Source organism: Lutra lutra, chromosome 8, assembly GCF_902655055.1.
Source record: "Lutra lutra chromosome 8, mLutLut1.2, whole genome shotgun sequence".
NCBI classification, from domain to species: domain Eukaryota; kingdom Metazoa; phylum Chordata; class Mammalia; order Carnivora; family Mustelidae; genus Lutra; species Lutra lutra.
In genome coordinates this window covers 135,774,281-135,789,612 of record NC_062285.1, presented here as the reverse complement: position 1 = coordinate 135,789,612, position 15,332 = coordinate 135,774,281, and the positions used below count along the sequence as shown (strand labels likewise).

The window sequence follows — 15,332 nt, the reverse complement described above, 5'->3', positions numbered from 1 at the left end:
CAGCTCCTCCCCCAAACCACCAGGTATGAGCCACATGGGGAACTGACGTGTTCTGAAGCCTCCACATTTGCATTGATTTCTTAACACTAATTAGCACCCACACGTCTTTTCTCCAAACCCCCAGCTTTGCCGACAGTCTAGGGTCCCCCTACAGTCCTGCCTGTAAGGAATTTGGGAGCCACACCAAGTGTGCACTCAGGAGTCGGACTGCCTGGGTCTGAACCCACCTGGCAATGCACGGGTTACCCAACCTCTCCAAGCTGTAGTTCCTCATCTGTAAGACGGGGATGAGGTAATCCTTATGAGAAAAGCATTTGGGGGGCACCTGCTGGGCCTCTTGATCTTAGGGTTGAGTCCCACATTGTGAGGACTTAAAAGTCTTTTTAAAAAGTACTTTGGCGGGGGCGCCTGGGTGGCTCAGTGGGTTAAGCCACTGCCTTCGGCTCAGGTCATGATCTCAGGGTCCTGGGATCGAGCCCCACATCGGGCTCTCTGCTCAGCAGGGAGCCTGCTTCCTCCTCTCTCTGCCGGCCTCTCTGCCTGCTTGTGACCTCTCTCCCTGCTTGTGACCTCTCTCCCTGCTTGTGACCTCTCTCTGTCAAATAAATAAATAAAATCTTTAAAAAAAAAAAAAAAAAGTACTTTGGGGGCACCCGGGAGGCTCAGTGGGTTAAAGCCTCTGCCTTTGGCTCAGGTCATGATCTCAGGGTCCTGGGATTGAGCCCCACGTCGAGCTCTCTGCTCAGCAGGGAGCCTGCTTCCTCTCCCTGCGCCTGCCTCTCTGCCTACTTGTGATCTGTCAAATAAAATCTTTTTTTTTTTTTTTTTAAGATTTTATTTGACAGACAAAGATCACAAGCAGGCAGAGAGGCAGGCAGAGAGAGAGCAGGAAGCAGGCTCCCCGCTGAGCAGAGAGCCCGATGCGGGGCTCGATCCCAGGACCCTGGGATCATGATCCGAGCCGAAGGCAGAGGCTTTAACCCACTGAGCCACCCAGGCGCCCCTGTCAAATAAAATCTTTAAACAAAAATAAAAGTTAAAAAGTACTTTAAATAGTACTTAGTTCCCCCCAACATCAATGCATGTAGCTGAGTGGGTGCTGTTTCCCCCACCAGTAACTCCCACCCTCAGCTCTAACTGTTCGGCCATTTCGAGGTTGGGGACCCTGTCTGCAGTAATTTCAATACCTGGATGGGTGGTCCCTGCTGAGCAAGATGTAGGAGGGGCCCATGGCCTTGTAAGGAATTCTGCAATCTCAGGGCAGGACCCCCACTCCCTCCAATGCCTAAGGAGAGCTGGGTCACAGCTTGTTGTATTCCAAAACCAGGCCTGCCCTCCCAGTCACTTCATGCTGGGCATTGGGAAGGTCAGGGAGTTGGCCTCTGCTCCCCTTGCTCAGCAGGGAGCCTGCTTCCCGCCCCCACCAGCCTACTTGTGATCTGTCAAATCAAAATCTTTGAAACTAATATTCACACGGCAAAACGGGTCAAGAGCCTTAGGATTCTTCCTGCACCTATTTCCATGCCCCACCAAATACCACAGGGGCTGGGAGAACACGCCTAGGCAGCTTACAGCACTACCCGGTGCTGCACTCAGTGCAGTCATGCAGTCGGCGGCATCCGTGTCGCTACAGATGAACATGAAAACGGACTCCCTGGAGAGGTAGGTAGCCCCACAGGCCAGAAAGGGAGAAGGGGCTGGCCCAGATGGGACTCAGGACTGGTTTTTCACTCTCAAGTCCTGTGTTTCAACGAGGCTTCCTTTTATCACCCCTACGGGCAGACCTGCCAGCCTTTGCACCCAGCTCTGGCCACGAACTTCAAGTTGTCTTGAACTTCCAACTCCGTACAGTTCATCCAAGCAAAAACGGGATTTTCTCAAGTTCTGGGAAGGACTCTACTGAACTATAAAAAACCAGAAGTGAAACTTAAATCACCTTATGCCCAGGTGGGGCCTCATCTGGGTACTTAAAAACACGTCACACCACTCACCAGGCCACAGCCTCAGCTGTTACTTCTGGTCATCCAGCTGCCTCAGGAGAAAATCCCCTGTCCCACCCAGCCGCCTGTGGGGGTCCTAAGCCCAACTCCCTCCCAAGCAGAAGTCCAACAAAAGCACCAGCGGTCCTGACCTATGGTCCAGACAGTTCTGAACCAACCCCACTTGCCTTGGTCACAACTGCCAGGCCAAGGTGGACTGAGAAGAAAGCAGGCACACTGCAAAATACCAAGTTCTTTCACTACAAAATAATTTATTACAACACAGCTTCAGCGCAAGCCTATGTACAAGCACACACTCCTGACGACCCCGACTAGGGGACCCTTTTCTTCTCCCTTGCCTTTCGGACCTCTTCTATCAAATCTTTCAGATACTGGATCTCCTTGGCTAAAGAATCTGCCCGCTCTTTCAGAGCCTCATTCTTCTTTTCCAGCTCTTTACACTCGCCAGTGAGGGCCTCCTGCTCTGCCCTCTTCTTCTGGCGGTACCTAGTGGCTGCTGTCTTGTTCTGCTCCATTTTTTTCAGCTTCTTATCTAGTTTCTCAACCTTTACTTTTGCTGCTGTCTTCTCTCCAGGAGGATCATAGGGTTTGGGGCGGGCAGAACCAGAGAGGAAACCTGGAGACAGCAGGCTCTTATTTGGAGAGCCCCTGGAGGTAGAGGGGCTATGCTGTGGGGACCCCAGATAGGACTCAGGACTCATACAGATGCCGCTATCATTATCTGAGGGGGCATCCTCCTCCTTGATGCACTGAGGGATCATGGTAATGTAAGCAGGAGAGTCTGACTTTCTATCTCCTTCAGAAATATCCACTTCACTGCCCAGCTCTAAACTAAAGGAATGATCTGGAGTGGAGGACAGGGCCCCTGGGGAGAGAGGAAGTGGTTGCAGGAAGGTAAAGGGGGCAATCTGGTCTGTTTTGGGTAAACTTTCTGGAAGATGGCCAATTGGGTTCACCGTCTGGGGGGGCTCCTTATTTGTCTCCTGGACTAGGGGGTCGAAGAGATCACACGTGTCATCCAACGTGGCCAAAAGCTCATCTGGCATGGTTTCCAGGTCATCTATACTGAACAGAGAATCAAAATCAAACTCCTTCAGATCCATTTTCTCCACCATCCAATCTGTCCCGGAGAAGGCATCCTCTGCAAAAGATGTAAGGTAAAACCAGTGAGGTCAGAGGCACACTGCAGCAGCCAGCCCCATACCAGACGCCAGGGGCAAAGGCCTCTCACTCACCCTTGCCGTTGTCTGAGGCACTGACCAACCCATCCACAGCCAGCCATTCGGAGGAGCCCGCCTTAGCCTTGTCGCTGGAGAACCCATGAGGTTTGAAGTGCTTGGCCACCTCCAGGTAGTCGTCTAAGAGACCTAGGCCTTCCTCAGCCCCCAAACCCGACTGGTCGAAGGGGGACATCAAGTCCCCCACCAACACCTCGCTGCTCAGGAAACTCATCTCGGCCATGTCGCGGGACTTTACTGGAATCGAGGAATGTGCTTAATTCGAAGATGTCTTTGTCGGTTACAGCAACGCTGCTGCTGAATGCCGTGAGAAGCCTGAGAAAGAATCAGAAACCAGGTCCGCTTAGACCTCAGCCACTCCATCAGGTTCATCTCCCCGTCCCGGAGGGAGGGGGACCTAACTGGACCCCCACTTGGGAGAAAACCCAGCGCATGTGGCCCCCGAGCCATGGCGTCCACCTTCCCCGCGGCCCGCTCAGGCCGCACAAGATGGACGCCCGCGGGGCTGGGCCGCTCCTCCCCCCGCCACCGCCAGAGGAAGGCGCGCTCCGCTCATGTCCAAATACGGCCCGGGCCGCCCGGCCCCGCCCACGCCCGCCCGTGACTCACGCCGCGCCACCACCGCCCTGCCCCGCCGCCATCTTGGCCCCTGCCACGTTCCGCGGGGCTCCGGACGAGCCGCCGCCGGGTTCAGGGGCCGGGGCCGCCGAGGGCATCTCCCCGCCCCCCACCCGGCGCCGGGCCGCGGCCTCCCCACCCAAAAGCGTCGGCGTCTCAAGGACACCCAAACAGGGGTCACGCGTCTCGGGCGCTCGTAAAACCGCTTCCCCCTCCGCGGCGCCGCCCGGCCGCAGGCCGCGCCCAAGTGAGCTGACTGCCCTCGCCGTCCCAGAGGAGCACGCCCGGGGCGGCCCGGTCCCGATACTCACGCCATGGCTTAAGCCGCTGGGGGGTGCCGCTGCAGAGCCTGGTGCTGCTGCCGCCGCTGCAAAGGCCAATGCTGCCGCAGGCACTGCTGCCTCTAATACGCCATGGCGGCCGCGGACCCTGCGGGGATTGGAGGAGGGAAGGCGCGCAGTTGCCGAAAAGATCTACAGAGGAGGGCGGAAGGAAAAGAAATGGCCGCGACGCGCGGCCCCAGGGTCCTTTATAGACTTTGCCTCTATGAGGACGTAGCACACTGCACATCCTTCCGCCGCGGTCACGTGACCCGCGCCCCCACCCACTCGTTTTATCCTATCCGATGCCCCTACCGCGTCCAACCCACGACTCTTATGTCCAGGGCATAGCTGTGAAGAGAACGGGAGTTATTTTCAAGGTCTCAAGAAAGGGAAAAGGCGCACTACTTCGCAAGGCTACTAAGATCAAAAGAGTCACTCTTCCCTCTGAGGGCGGAGAACGCGGAGGGATTCTTCAAAGACCCACCTCGTTTCCGGTGTCGGCGGGAGGGGCGGGGAGAGAAGTCTTTCAGCCCAAGGAAGGTCTTTATTGTGATGTCCGAGGCCGCCTGGTTATCGCGCGAGATGCTTGTGGAGAGCGAGCGTCGAGCTGATTGGTTAGTCATGGTGAGTCATATATATTTCGATTTTCTACTGGCTCAGACCCCGAAGTGGGCGGGCTGCTCGGTGAGGGAGGCGGGTCTGAGCGGGAAGGGGCGGAGCTACCAGTGCGGTTCCCGCCGCGAGCCTCTAGCATTTACAGCCAGCCTCTTCTCGGCGAATTTCTTTTTCTCTGACCTCCTTAACTAGGCACACCCGTAGTCGTCCGTGACTGCCCTGGTTCCTTCAGCCCGGGTAGTCCCAGACGGTGGCGTCAGGCCATGGCCCCTGTGATCCCTGTCACCCTCCCTGAGGCTCCGAATTAGCACCAAGTTCAGGCCCGAGATGAAACTAGGCAAAGGAAGTGGCATTTCGTGTGCGTTTCCACCACATGCAAGCCCTTCAGTAGCTGAAAGGGGAGACTGAGGACCTCAGTCGTGATCTCAAACGCTCTGTGCGCACCTACGGTCAGGGGCCAACTCTCAAGTCCAGTCGGGAAGGTACATAATCTCTAGTCCAATTTTGGGTACTTATACATTCCCAGCCTGCTAAAACGTTTGCTATTAAGAGTATAAAGTCTATCACAGGGCAACCTCTTTTGGTTTATACAGATGCAGTTCCGTGAAGACATTTTTTGTTAAACTGGTAGCCGTCACTCTCCCAATTCTGTAACTGCCCGGAGTATCGTAACCACTTCCCAGGACGTCCGCATAATAGCGCTAATGGGGGAGAAGCTTGAGAACCCAAGCCCACTCGCGGAAGTTCACGTTTGGAAGCAGCAGTTCAGGTCAAGGCCTGCAACTTGCTCTCCAGTGGGGAGCTGTGAAGAGTGCCAAGGAAAGGTCTCCATCATTCTCCCGTGTCCTTCACAGTCGGGCCCTGTGGTGTTTCAGTCGGCCATGGAAATATCTGTGGGAGGGCTGCGAAGTCAAAAAATTGGGGAAACACTGTCTTTGATAACTACAAACCATTCGTTGCTTTGATTTAGTCGAGGTAGTCCAACGATTTTTTTAGGCCAAACTTAGAACCAGTGGGACTAGGTGTGTAGCCCAGAGTCACACCGTTGCCAGTGGAGGCAGTATGGGGCAGGCCTTGGAAGACAAGATTTTTGAGGCAAACTCAAGAACCCTGGCTCTTCTATTTAGTAGCTGAGGCGTTTTGGTTAAGCAATTTATCCTTGCTGAGCCAGTTTCCTCATCTGTAAAATGAGGCTAATGAGTATCCTCATCCTTAGACTGAAGCTCATAGATGGAAAGCACTGAGCGAAGTGCAGGTAAGCGCTCAATTAATGGTTGCCTATTATTACCATTATTAGAACTCAGGTCTTCTGATCGTGGACTCCCCATTCCACATCTCCCTTACATCATCCTGCTTCCTCAGAGGCCGCCTATTCTTGATGAGGATGAAACCAGCAACAACTGGTACATGCAAAAGCACACTGCTTACTGGGACAAGAACGGTCTCTCTACTGCCTTGGAGAATCACAAATGTCAGGATATAACAGTTTTCTGATCTTTATCTCTGAACCATTACACAAGTCTTCCATGGTGTGACTAAGGACCCACGGGGCACGTCCTCCTTTTCCTGTATCAGGGGACCTGCCAGTGCCTCCTTATGGACGACCATGCGGAAGGTTGAGAATTAAAGAAAGTAACATTGTCCCAGTTTTGACATCTCAGAGCCACAGATGATTGACTCCAGTGGCAGCTTGTCCCATCTGTTCCATCATGGAGACCCAGATCAAGCACTTGAAAGGTTCTCCTGGCTGAAAATGGAGAAGCAGATCATTCCTGTAAGAAAATGTTTTACACCACACACAGAAGTCAAAGCTCTTGGAAAGGAGACTTTTATTTTTTTCTCTCTATGCTGTGCAAGGTCCTCATGTTCCCCAGCTTTATTTCCTCCAAGGAGAAAAAAGATAGCAGTTCTCCAGGTCTCGGGGCTAAGCTGCTTCCATGTGGACCTAGCAAAGGTGGAACAGGACTGGTGACGGATCCCAGATCTACCAGCTGAGTGCATCCACTGCTGCTGAAGGGCAGGCAAGTGACTGGAAGGCAAGTAGTGGACTCAGCCTCAGGGACCAAGAATTTAAAGACTCCAAGGTGATCCAAATGAAAAGGTAAACATGCTGGACAGTTAGCCTCAGAAGCCACATCTGGTGTTTTGACCACTCAGAATCAGCAGTGTGTAAAAGGGCCATAGCCTGACAGTCCTAGTACCAGGTGTCCTTACTATTCTCTTTGGCCTTGAGCTTTAGCAGGAAGGGCAGAGTGTTAACCAACCCTGTGAGCAGTTTTCAGCCAGGATCACAGTATCAAGGAAGTGTGCCAGGGCAAAGGACTAAGACACATGGCGGCAGGGGGGTCCCTAGATGCATAACCCTTCCTGGGCCCTCTCCAGGACTTTGTGATCCTGAAGCTGATTCCTTATCAAAACCATGTGAGTTCTTAGGGGGCACCTGGGTGGCTCAGTCAGTTAAATGGCTGGCTCTTAACCTCAGGGTCCTGAGTTCAAGCCCGGCATTGAGCCCCATTCTGGAGCATGGAACCTACTTTTAAAAAAAAAAAAAAAAAAGCCTTTGGTCATGATCTCAGGGTCCTGGGATTAAGCCCCACGTCCAGCTCCCCACTCAGTGGGGAATTTCCTTGTCACCACGGCCCCCCACCCCCGCTTCTGCTCCTTCCCTTGCTTGTGCTCTCTCGAAATCTTTGAAGAAAAAAAAAAAATGAGTTCTCAACTTGAGTGGAGTACAAGGGAGCAAAATCAGCTAATCTGGAGTATGAACAGGGTGACCACCAGGAGCAGAGACCCAGGAAGAAAGACTATAGGCCTCAACACAGCTTTTCCAGACATTAGTTTTTGATTATTTATTTGAGGGGAAAAAAAGTCACAACCAAGCATATAAAATACTGTTATCCTGAACTCATTTTTTTAGGAAGGGATAACAGGGAAAAAACCAAAATATACTTCGGAATTGATTAGGCTTTCAAGACAATGAGTATATTTTTTAAGCATTAGGCTAACTCATGGTTTGCTAATCCAGACAGTGCAAAAAAAAAAGGTCCAGGTGGAGAAGTAGGAGCAGATGCCATTACTTCAGGCAAAGGTAGGAATTACTGAATAGAAAGGCAGAATGGCAGGGAAAGGCACAACATCTTTCCCCAAAGATTAAAAAACTGGACAGAGTGGGGCAGAGTGGGGTGAGGGGGTGGGGGGTAGGTCAGAATGTTGCCCTCTTCCATCCAAGTCTCCAAGCACCGGAAACCTTCCATGTTTTGCAGGGCTGGCCCAGCCTCAATCAGCAAACCCACCAGGACCAGGGCCAAGAACTCCCACTGCTTCTAGCTCTGAGGACTTCTGGGTGGTTCTTGCTTGTGAAATGGGAAAGTTACAGTTTTTGGTTTTGTGAAACATAGTTAAGAGACAGAGATGCCCTTAGAAAGATGCTCTTTAAGGAGATAAAACCAAATCACAATTACACTTGGCTTTGATAACTGGGGTCTTTGTCTTTAAAACCGTTTTTTTCAGCTCTCCTTCCAGTATTTTATATGGAATTTGGTCAGAGATGCCAGCTTGGGAAAACTAGGTCCTATAATACATTAGGAAAACCAAATCCTTTATCTCAGTGAAGACTAACCCATGCTTTTGAAACCCTCTCCCTTCCCTCTAATGGATACCAGACAGGTACACAGGAGCCATCGATGCCAGGTCCTCCCCTATACCCTCTCTGCCAGTCACCTAGGGTAGCAGTCAGGCACAGAGATTTTCTTTAAACTCTAACTTGATCCTGATGAACAGCCAGGATGGAGAATCGCTCTCAAGGTTCTGGGATTTGTATTTTTCATTCTTTCTGAATAAATGCATACAAATGGCAACTGAGCCACTTTAAGGAACCGCTGCAGATCTAGGAGAGAAGCAGGAAATTTTTCCAAACGTAGCTAAGGTTAACCCTAGTTCACAACCTCCTAATCGATAACAAAAAGGGGACAGGAATCTCTACCCTAAATCCAAAAGGTAGCTGAGGTTTCAGTGCTATTTAGAGAGTCAGTTCATGCTACTGTCATGGGGAAGGAATGAGACAGCTGCAGAGAGCGTCACCGGAATCTCCCTGATGGAGAGGTAGTAAGAAGAGGAAAAAATAAAACTTGATGGGAGAACAAAATACTGGATAGGCAGATCAGAAACAGAATTATTATTGGCTTCTTGCCAGGAACAGGAAGAAAGCACAAAGCAAGAAACTTCACTGACCACGTGAGACCCTCCTCCCCACCCTCAGGATACTTGTGACGGCCCACAGCGCGGCCCACAGCGCGGTTTTAGCAGCGGAAACCAGAGGGAGCGCAGGAAGCCCCGCCTCCCTCTCCTGTGTGTCTTATCCACGCGCGCTCTTCCTGGGTAGCACCAGTCCCCCAGGTTCGGGGTCGGACAGGATGGGAAAGAGGTCAGCGCATGTCTGCTCGCCCTCTGGCCTCTGGCGGTGCCTGGAGAGTTCAGCCAACGTCCCCTCGTGTTCCCATGGCAGAGAGTGGGGAATGAAGGGCTGGCTGTGGGCCTATTCCTGCGCTAAGGCAACGTCCTGGAAAGGCAGGGCCTCATGGGGAAGAAACAGGGTGGCCACGTCTCTGTTGGTGACTGGATTTTTCGGCAGGTGTTTGCTGCCTGTCAACCTCTCTTCCACCTCTACCGCAGAGGCTGTGTCCTTGAAGGCCTCATTCTGATTGGCAATAAGGCAAGGAAGGGGCCGACCAGCAGCACCTGTGCACGGCACCTGTGCTGTCCCGACAGCCCATTCCCTCCTCCCTCGTCTCCCCCCACTCCACCCCACCCCAGCTTCTCGCACAGCAGCTCGGATCTGGACCAGCCCAGGGTGAGGCACAGACACGGGGCACACACACCCTCCCCTAGGCCCTCTGCACCAAGCCAGCTCCCCCACTGCACATTGGCCACTGAAGAACGCCATCTCCAAGCAACTTTGCACCCGACTTATATTGACCTCACTCCTGTGCGGGTCAGTAACTGTGTTCCCATGAGACCTTCTCAGCACTCAGGAATCGGAGCCAGTCAGGAGGCGGAGGAAACGGGCTGCTTCTCCAGGAACCTGGGTCAAAGGCCAGCTCTTTCGATAGCTTTGCCCCCAGAAACTCTAAATACTGTCTGAGCACTCAGTCTGCAGAGCTCAGCTTGGAACATGCCATCAGAACTCTTCTGTGACATTCAACGAAAAGGCAACATCTTGACGAGGCAGATAGGCTCCCAGGGATAGAGCAAAACAGAAGGCGTGAACAAGAGGAAAAGAGAGAGAAGACACTGAAAACAAAGAGGCCAAAGGGCAGGGCAGACAGGGACAGAAAACCTGGGCCACAATGTTAGACACCAGCTCAGGCCAGTGCTCTGCCTTCTCAATTCATTCCAGATAAATGAGCCTGGAGCAAGGGGGAGGGGAGGAGTAGGAGCACAGTGTTTGGTAACAAAAATAGAAAGGGTCCGGTGAGAAAACAGGAGACAAGGAGATGGCATTCTGATCAGCATGAAGTGACCGGGCGATGACCAGCAAGATAGGAGGCACCTAGGGACCCTGTGAGGCACCAACTCTGCAGCCACATGTTTCTAACGGAGAAGCCAGGGTCTGACCACCTGACGCCCACTCTGGCCTTCACCTGCCCTTACGTCTGCAGCAGCACCTCCGGCTCAGACAACGAGCAGTAGAGAGTATATCCCAACTCATCTATTTCTTCGGGAGTGAGCTCTGCAAATAAGTTCACCTTGGGGTTTAGGGCACTGGGCAGGACTCCGGCCTCCAAGTAGCTGATAAGCCCCCTCAGGGACTGTAAGAACCGGTCAGCCAGCATCTCTGGAGACCAGTCAGCCTCCTCCTGGGCCAAGTGGAGGATGATGTTGGTGAGCTGGCTGGCAGTGAGGTGGCCCAGAGCCGGAGTGGACTTGCATATGGCCTTGAGGATCTTGAGGCACAGAGATCGGCAGCCCGAGTCGGCCTGGTCCAAAGCCCGCAGGCGTGCCGTCTCTGCAGGACGCAGGCTCAGCCGCCACAGGTTGTCGTACTGCGCCAGCCGGTGTGGTCTGGCTACCAAGACAGTGTCGCCAAGGGTCACTGATGGCAGGAAGTCAATGACAAGATGCTTGTCACGCTCATACTGCACTTCCAAAGTCAGGGCTTCTGGGGGTGGTGCTGGTCGGATCACATAGTCCAAGAGAGACCCTATGGCTGGCCAGTTGATGGAGCCAGCCACTACCTTCTCAAACGTGTCTGCCACTGTCTTTGGGGAGAGGTAGCCACCTACTACACAGCGGTCCCAGTAACTGCTACCACGAGGAAAATACTCCGGGTTCTCACGACGGACCAGGTAGAAGCCAGGGACGTTCATGATGGTGTCCTCACCGGGTATACACGACCACAGGTTCTGCTCCAGCACGAGGGGCACGATGAGCTGGATGTGGTCTGCTGTCACCACCTGTTGGGGCAGCATTAAAAAGGGACTTAATTTGAGGGACTTAATCTGCTCGAGAGACAAGCATCCTGAAACACAGGTCCCACCATCTAATTTGCCCCCAACAATAAAGGAAACTACAAATTCGTTCATATCGCCATTACCAATTCAAACAGAGTGAGGATTTAAACCCACATCTGTCAGGGGCGCCTGAGTGGCTTTGTCGGTTGTGTCTGCCTTCAGCTCGGGTCATGATCCCGGGGTCCTGGGATTGAGCCCTCTGCTCAGCGGGCTCGGGTGCTCTGCTCAGCAGGTAGCCTACTTCTCCCTCTCCCTCTGCCTGCACTCTGCCTACTTGGGCGTGCGCGCTCTCTCTCTCTCTCTCTCTGTTAAATGAATAAATAATATCTTAAACAAAACAAAAAAACATGTCTGTCAGAACAAGAAAAAAGAACAAGAAAGGGTTAAGAAGACCGAACAAGTACTACTGCAGTGGGCAGAATGCAGAAGCAGGAAGACCTCGGTCTTTCTGGCAAGCCTGGGATGCTGATCTTCGGTACCAACGACACTCTCGAGAAGCATCCTAGTCGGCACCCAGCCCTGCCCTTCGTGGGAACCACGCTGTTACCTGCAGGTCATCATAGAGGCTGCCACTCAGGTACATGTCCCGAAGCGGCATGTCAGGCAACTTGGCCCGCAGGAAGCTCCGGAGCTCGGCACATATGTCCACAGCAGCTTGCTTGGCCCGAGCCTGCTCGCCAGCAGGGATGGCTGCCCGGTTCCGGTAGTAAGTAAGAAGTTTCTCCTGCAGGGACATGCGGAGTCGTGACTTCTTCAAGTCTACCTGGCCCTTCCTGGCCAATGGCTTGGGCCGGGGTGGGCAGAATGTATCTGCCAAGGCAAGAGAGAGAGGCATGTGAGCTCTTCCCATGCTTCTTAGACCACAGCTGCCTCGGCCCCGGGAAAGGAGGAGGGGCCTGGCACCAAAGACAAGTGCTAGCACAGAGCCTGGCACACATGTGCTCGAGAAACACTTGCTGAAGGCAGATGTAGTACTGGGAGCCCAGAGAGAAGTCCCAGAGGGGTAACAGCCTTTTCCTCACCCGTGTCAAAGACCGAGGAGTCTGTGGGAAGGGTCTGCAGGGACCGGCTCAGGCCTGTCTTCATGTCCTTATTCAGCAACCGGGGGGAGCCCATCCAGTTCGGTTCTTCCCAGCTCCTTTTCCCTGAATGGCTCAGGCGGGTGGGGCTAGTAGGGGCACTGATCGCCCGATCATACATCTGCAAGAGGAGAGGACCAGCAGAGGTAGCTTCCTGCCTGTTTCCCTTCCCAGCAGCTCTGCCCTCGGGAGTTCAACTACTATTTTTCAATGACTGTTTTATCCTAGATTATGGAATACTTTGCTCCACGTGGAAAATCTTAGGAAATACTAAATGATACAAATAAGAAACCGATCTACCATAGTATCACAACACAAAGGCAACTGTTGCTATTTTGGTTTAGTTCTTTCTGGAAACATACATTTATATAATTAGGATCTGATTCTACATATACTTTTGGAACTGGACTTTTTTCACTGATCACTTTTATCATTTCCCCCATGCCACTAAAAATGAACCAGTGTTCAACACTACGATACTTTTTCTGACGATACAACATTGTACCTTATGAACCTCCCATACCGTTGAACACGGATTCACTTATTTACTAGATACCAAGCAGCTTCTGTGTGCCAGGCATTGTTCCAAGTGTGGAATAAAGCAGTAAACCAAAGAGACCCAACCCTGCCCTCACCAAGTTTCCAGTCCAGTGAAGGGATACAGGTAGTACCTAATTAACAAGTTAAATGTGAAGTATGCACACAGAGATAAATGTTAAGAAAGATAAAGTAGGAAAGGAAGTAGGAAGCGTATATGTGGTGGGAGTGTTGCCATTTTAAATAAGGTAATTAAGGAAGGATATTTTGGTTATTTGCCATTTTTTCCTCACCGGGACAGACTTATTTGTACTACCAGTGATTTCTTTAGGGCAGAGTCCCAGAAACGGACCTAGTGAATTCTCCTAAAGGCTCACCTTATAATGCCACCTGACCAGCTCACGCGCCCAGGGGCAGGACTGGAGTCTCGTTCCAGATCAGCTCCACTCCACAGAAGCAGCCTCACCCCCTCTCCTGTCCCAGCCCCGGCCGCACGCACTTACCCGCTTAACTGCCAGCGTGGCGATGCCCAGCATGGCCGCTCCGCCTACCCCCAGCACCAGCCGGGCATTGGAAAGCACAAAATCAATGGCTGTGCCAATGCCATTGTCATCCTTCTTGCCTTTGCGCTCACCAGAGCCTGCCATCGCGCACCTGAGGACAAAGGCAGAACACAGCCATCACTGCCTGGGACCTCGAGAGCCATCCCTCCCCGTCTCTGCCATGAGGCCAGCTCCCAACAAGTACAGGGTGTTCTGTGAATTCCAGCAACCCAAATCCTTCTGCCTATAGCACTGCGGGCTCTAAGGTCAAGACAGAGATATCATGTCCCACGAGGTAGCTGCATGCAAGGGAGAAGAAAGGATGGCGCTAATTGTGCCAAAAAACCTCCCCACCAATCTACGGAGATGATAGAACTAGAAAGCCTTAGCTCACTGTTAATCCTTCCTTATATTATGAGACTGATGTGCTACCTACTGCGCTAACGAGGCACCTTAATCCTTCCTTATATTAGCATGAAGTACCCGACATGCAATTCAACCCTCTCCCGTCCCATCAGTATAATGTAGACCGTGTTTTGATCCTTTGGCTACTACCTCCTATACGGTGAGGCGTGAGAAGGGCTCATCTACTAGATTAAGACAGAAGATGCTCGTCCAGTCCCATGCCATCACTCCACACATAGGGAGGTGACTTGCCAGAGGTCCCAGTGACAGGGAATGGCAGAGCCATCTCCAGAACTCAGGGGTCCCAGCTCCCAGTACGATGCCTTTTCTACCACATCTTATTACATTTACCCACTTCTTGAGGAAAGTGTTCAGGGGGGCTACAAACTCATGTGAGGCCGGCACTGTGACATTGAGAATAAATGCCATTAACCTGGCCGTTAACTTGGGAGAAAAATCCCTCTGCCCAAATGCACTTCGAAAATGAACTAAAGATGTGATCATCTAAAAGGGAGTTCATGGGCTCCATACTAAAGAGGCTGGCCTCTCATCCAGCACTCAAGCAAGGGGTACACACGCATGCTCCCCGGCAACAATGGAGTCATCCCGATGAAGTTCCCCACGTCCCCAAATAAGCCCGATTCCCAGCAAGTTAGAACCCTGGGCCGCACGCAGATAAAGGATGGCCATGTGGTTCAGATCTGAGTACTGCTCCCACCACTGCTGCTCTCCCCGGCCTCCCATGGCCAGCTCACCAGGAGTTACACAGAGAAAACCAGCTGTACACCAGCCAGGGCCCCAGCACACCCAGAATGGGAGGAGAGACAGACAGGATACCGGGGTGCATTTTCCAGTGTAAGTAACCTTCCCTACTGTTGCAACTGCGTACTGCCAGCTTCACATGTCCTGCCCTTTGCCTCTATCCTTCCCCTCCCCAAGAAAGAAAGATTTTTGACTCTACTTATTCCAGCAATTAAGTTATCAAGGGAGAGTCATTGTCAAATCCAAAAATATGTTTCCCTAACTAGAGTTCACAACCTCGGTGGCACTGTTCTCTATCTCTTACAGTCAGTAGAAGTTTCCGATTTAGGGACATAATGGGAGACTACTTGGCCAGCTGAAACAGGTTCCCATTTCATAATATACAAAGAGCAAGAAAGGCCAGGGACAAGAGTTCAACTATGTTACAGGTGGGGTCAGGCGAGAATGCTACTCATCCTCCCTCCAGTGGCCATTGAGTAAGTGGCCACAGGACAAAGTAGAACTTTACACAGCTCCCCACACGTAACAAACGACCACTGTTTTATTTTTTTAAAACAACAAAAGAACTTTCACTGATGTATTTGTAAGAGAGAGAACCCCCAGATGCAGGCACCTCCTTGAATGTGAGGCAACAGGACCAGGAAACATCCTCCCCGCAAGCAAAAGCCAGAAGCAGCCTCCCTGGGCCATGCAGTCCTGGGCCC

The 15,332-nt window shown here is 52.2% G+C and overlaps 3 protein-coding genes and 1 long non-coding RNA gene across 4 annotated transcripts in view; 1 reads left to right on the top strand and 3 right to left on the bottom strand.

The window, feature by feature from the left end:
- Window positions 1–2,231: 2,231 nt before the first annotated feature.
- Window positions 2,232–4,371, bottom strand: ATF4 (activating transcription factor 4). Its single transcript, XM_047740222.1, has 3 exons — window positions 4,168–4,371; window positions 3,236–3,553; window positions 2,232–3,141 (listed from the first exon to the last, which is right to left on the bottom strand). Exons 2-3 carry the CDS (start codon window positions 3,459–3,461, stop codon window positions 2,312–2,314), a joined length of 1,056 nt encoding a protein of 351 aa, XP_047596178.1. The 5' UTR covers window positions 3,462–3,553; window positions 4,168–4,371; the 3' UTR covers window positions 2,232–2,311.
- A 135-nt stretch (window positions 4,372–4,506) lies between these two features.
- LOC125106341 (uncharacterized) lies at window positions 4,507–7,331 on the top strand. Its single transcript, XR_007129303.1, has 2 exons — window positions 4,507–4,803; window positions 5,388–7,331. It is a non-coding gene; the product is annotated as an uncharacterized LOC125106341 (long non-coding RNA).
- A 297-nt stretch (window positions 7,332–7,628) lies between these two features.
- Window positions 7,629–13,566, bottom strand: LOC125106337 (mitochondrial dynamics protein MID51). Its single transcript, XM_047740221.1, has 4 exons — window positions 13,423–13,566; window positions 12,326–12,503; window positions 11,851–12,113; window positions 7,629–11,246 (listed from the first exon to the last, which is right to left on the bottom strand). The coding sequence occupies exons 1-4, from the start codon at window positions 13,564–13,566 to the stop codon at window positions 10,440–10,442; spliced, it is 1,392 nt and encodes a 463-aa protein (XP_047596177.1). The 3' UTR covers window positions 7,629–10,439.
- Window positions 13,567–14,288: 722 nt separating this feature from the next.
- MGAT3 (beta-1,4-mannosyl-glycoprotein 4-beta-N-acetylglucosaminyltransferase) overlaps window positions 14,289–15,332 on the bottom strand; it is a 66,364-nt gene continuing 65,320 nt past the window's right edge. Inside the window, exon 4 of the transcript XR_007129301.1 lies at window positions 14,289–14,299. The gene's annotated coding sequence lies outside the window, so the exon portion shown is untranslated. The remainder of the gene's footprint in view (window positions 14,300–15,332) is intronic.

Bases quoted from the DNA above. Each gene is read 5' to 3' on its own strand.
- ATF4 (XM_047740222.1), bottom strand. From the start codon at position 3,461: ATGGCCGAGATGAGTTTCCTGAGCAGCGAGGTGTTGGTGGGGGACTTG. The intron at 3,142-3,235 runs GTGAGTGAGAGG...CATCTTTTGCAG, and splicing joins TGCCTCAGACAACGGCAAGG to AGGATGCCTTCTCCGGGACA.
- LOC125106337 (XM_047740221.1), bottom strand. From the start codon at position 13,566: ATGGCAGGCTCTGGTGAGCGCAAAGGCAAGAAGGATGACAATGGCATT. The intron at 12,504-13,422 runs GTAAGTGCGTGC...CTCCTCTTGCAG, and splicing joins CCACGCTGGCAGTTAAGCGG to ATGTATGATCGGGCGATCAG. The intron at 11,247-11,850 runs GTAACAGCGTGG...CTGCCCCAACAG, and splicing joins GCCTCTATGATGACCTGCAG to GTGGTGACAGCAGACCACAT.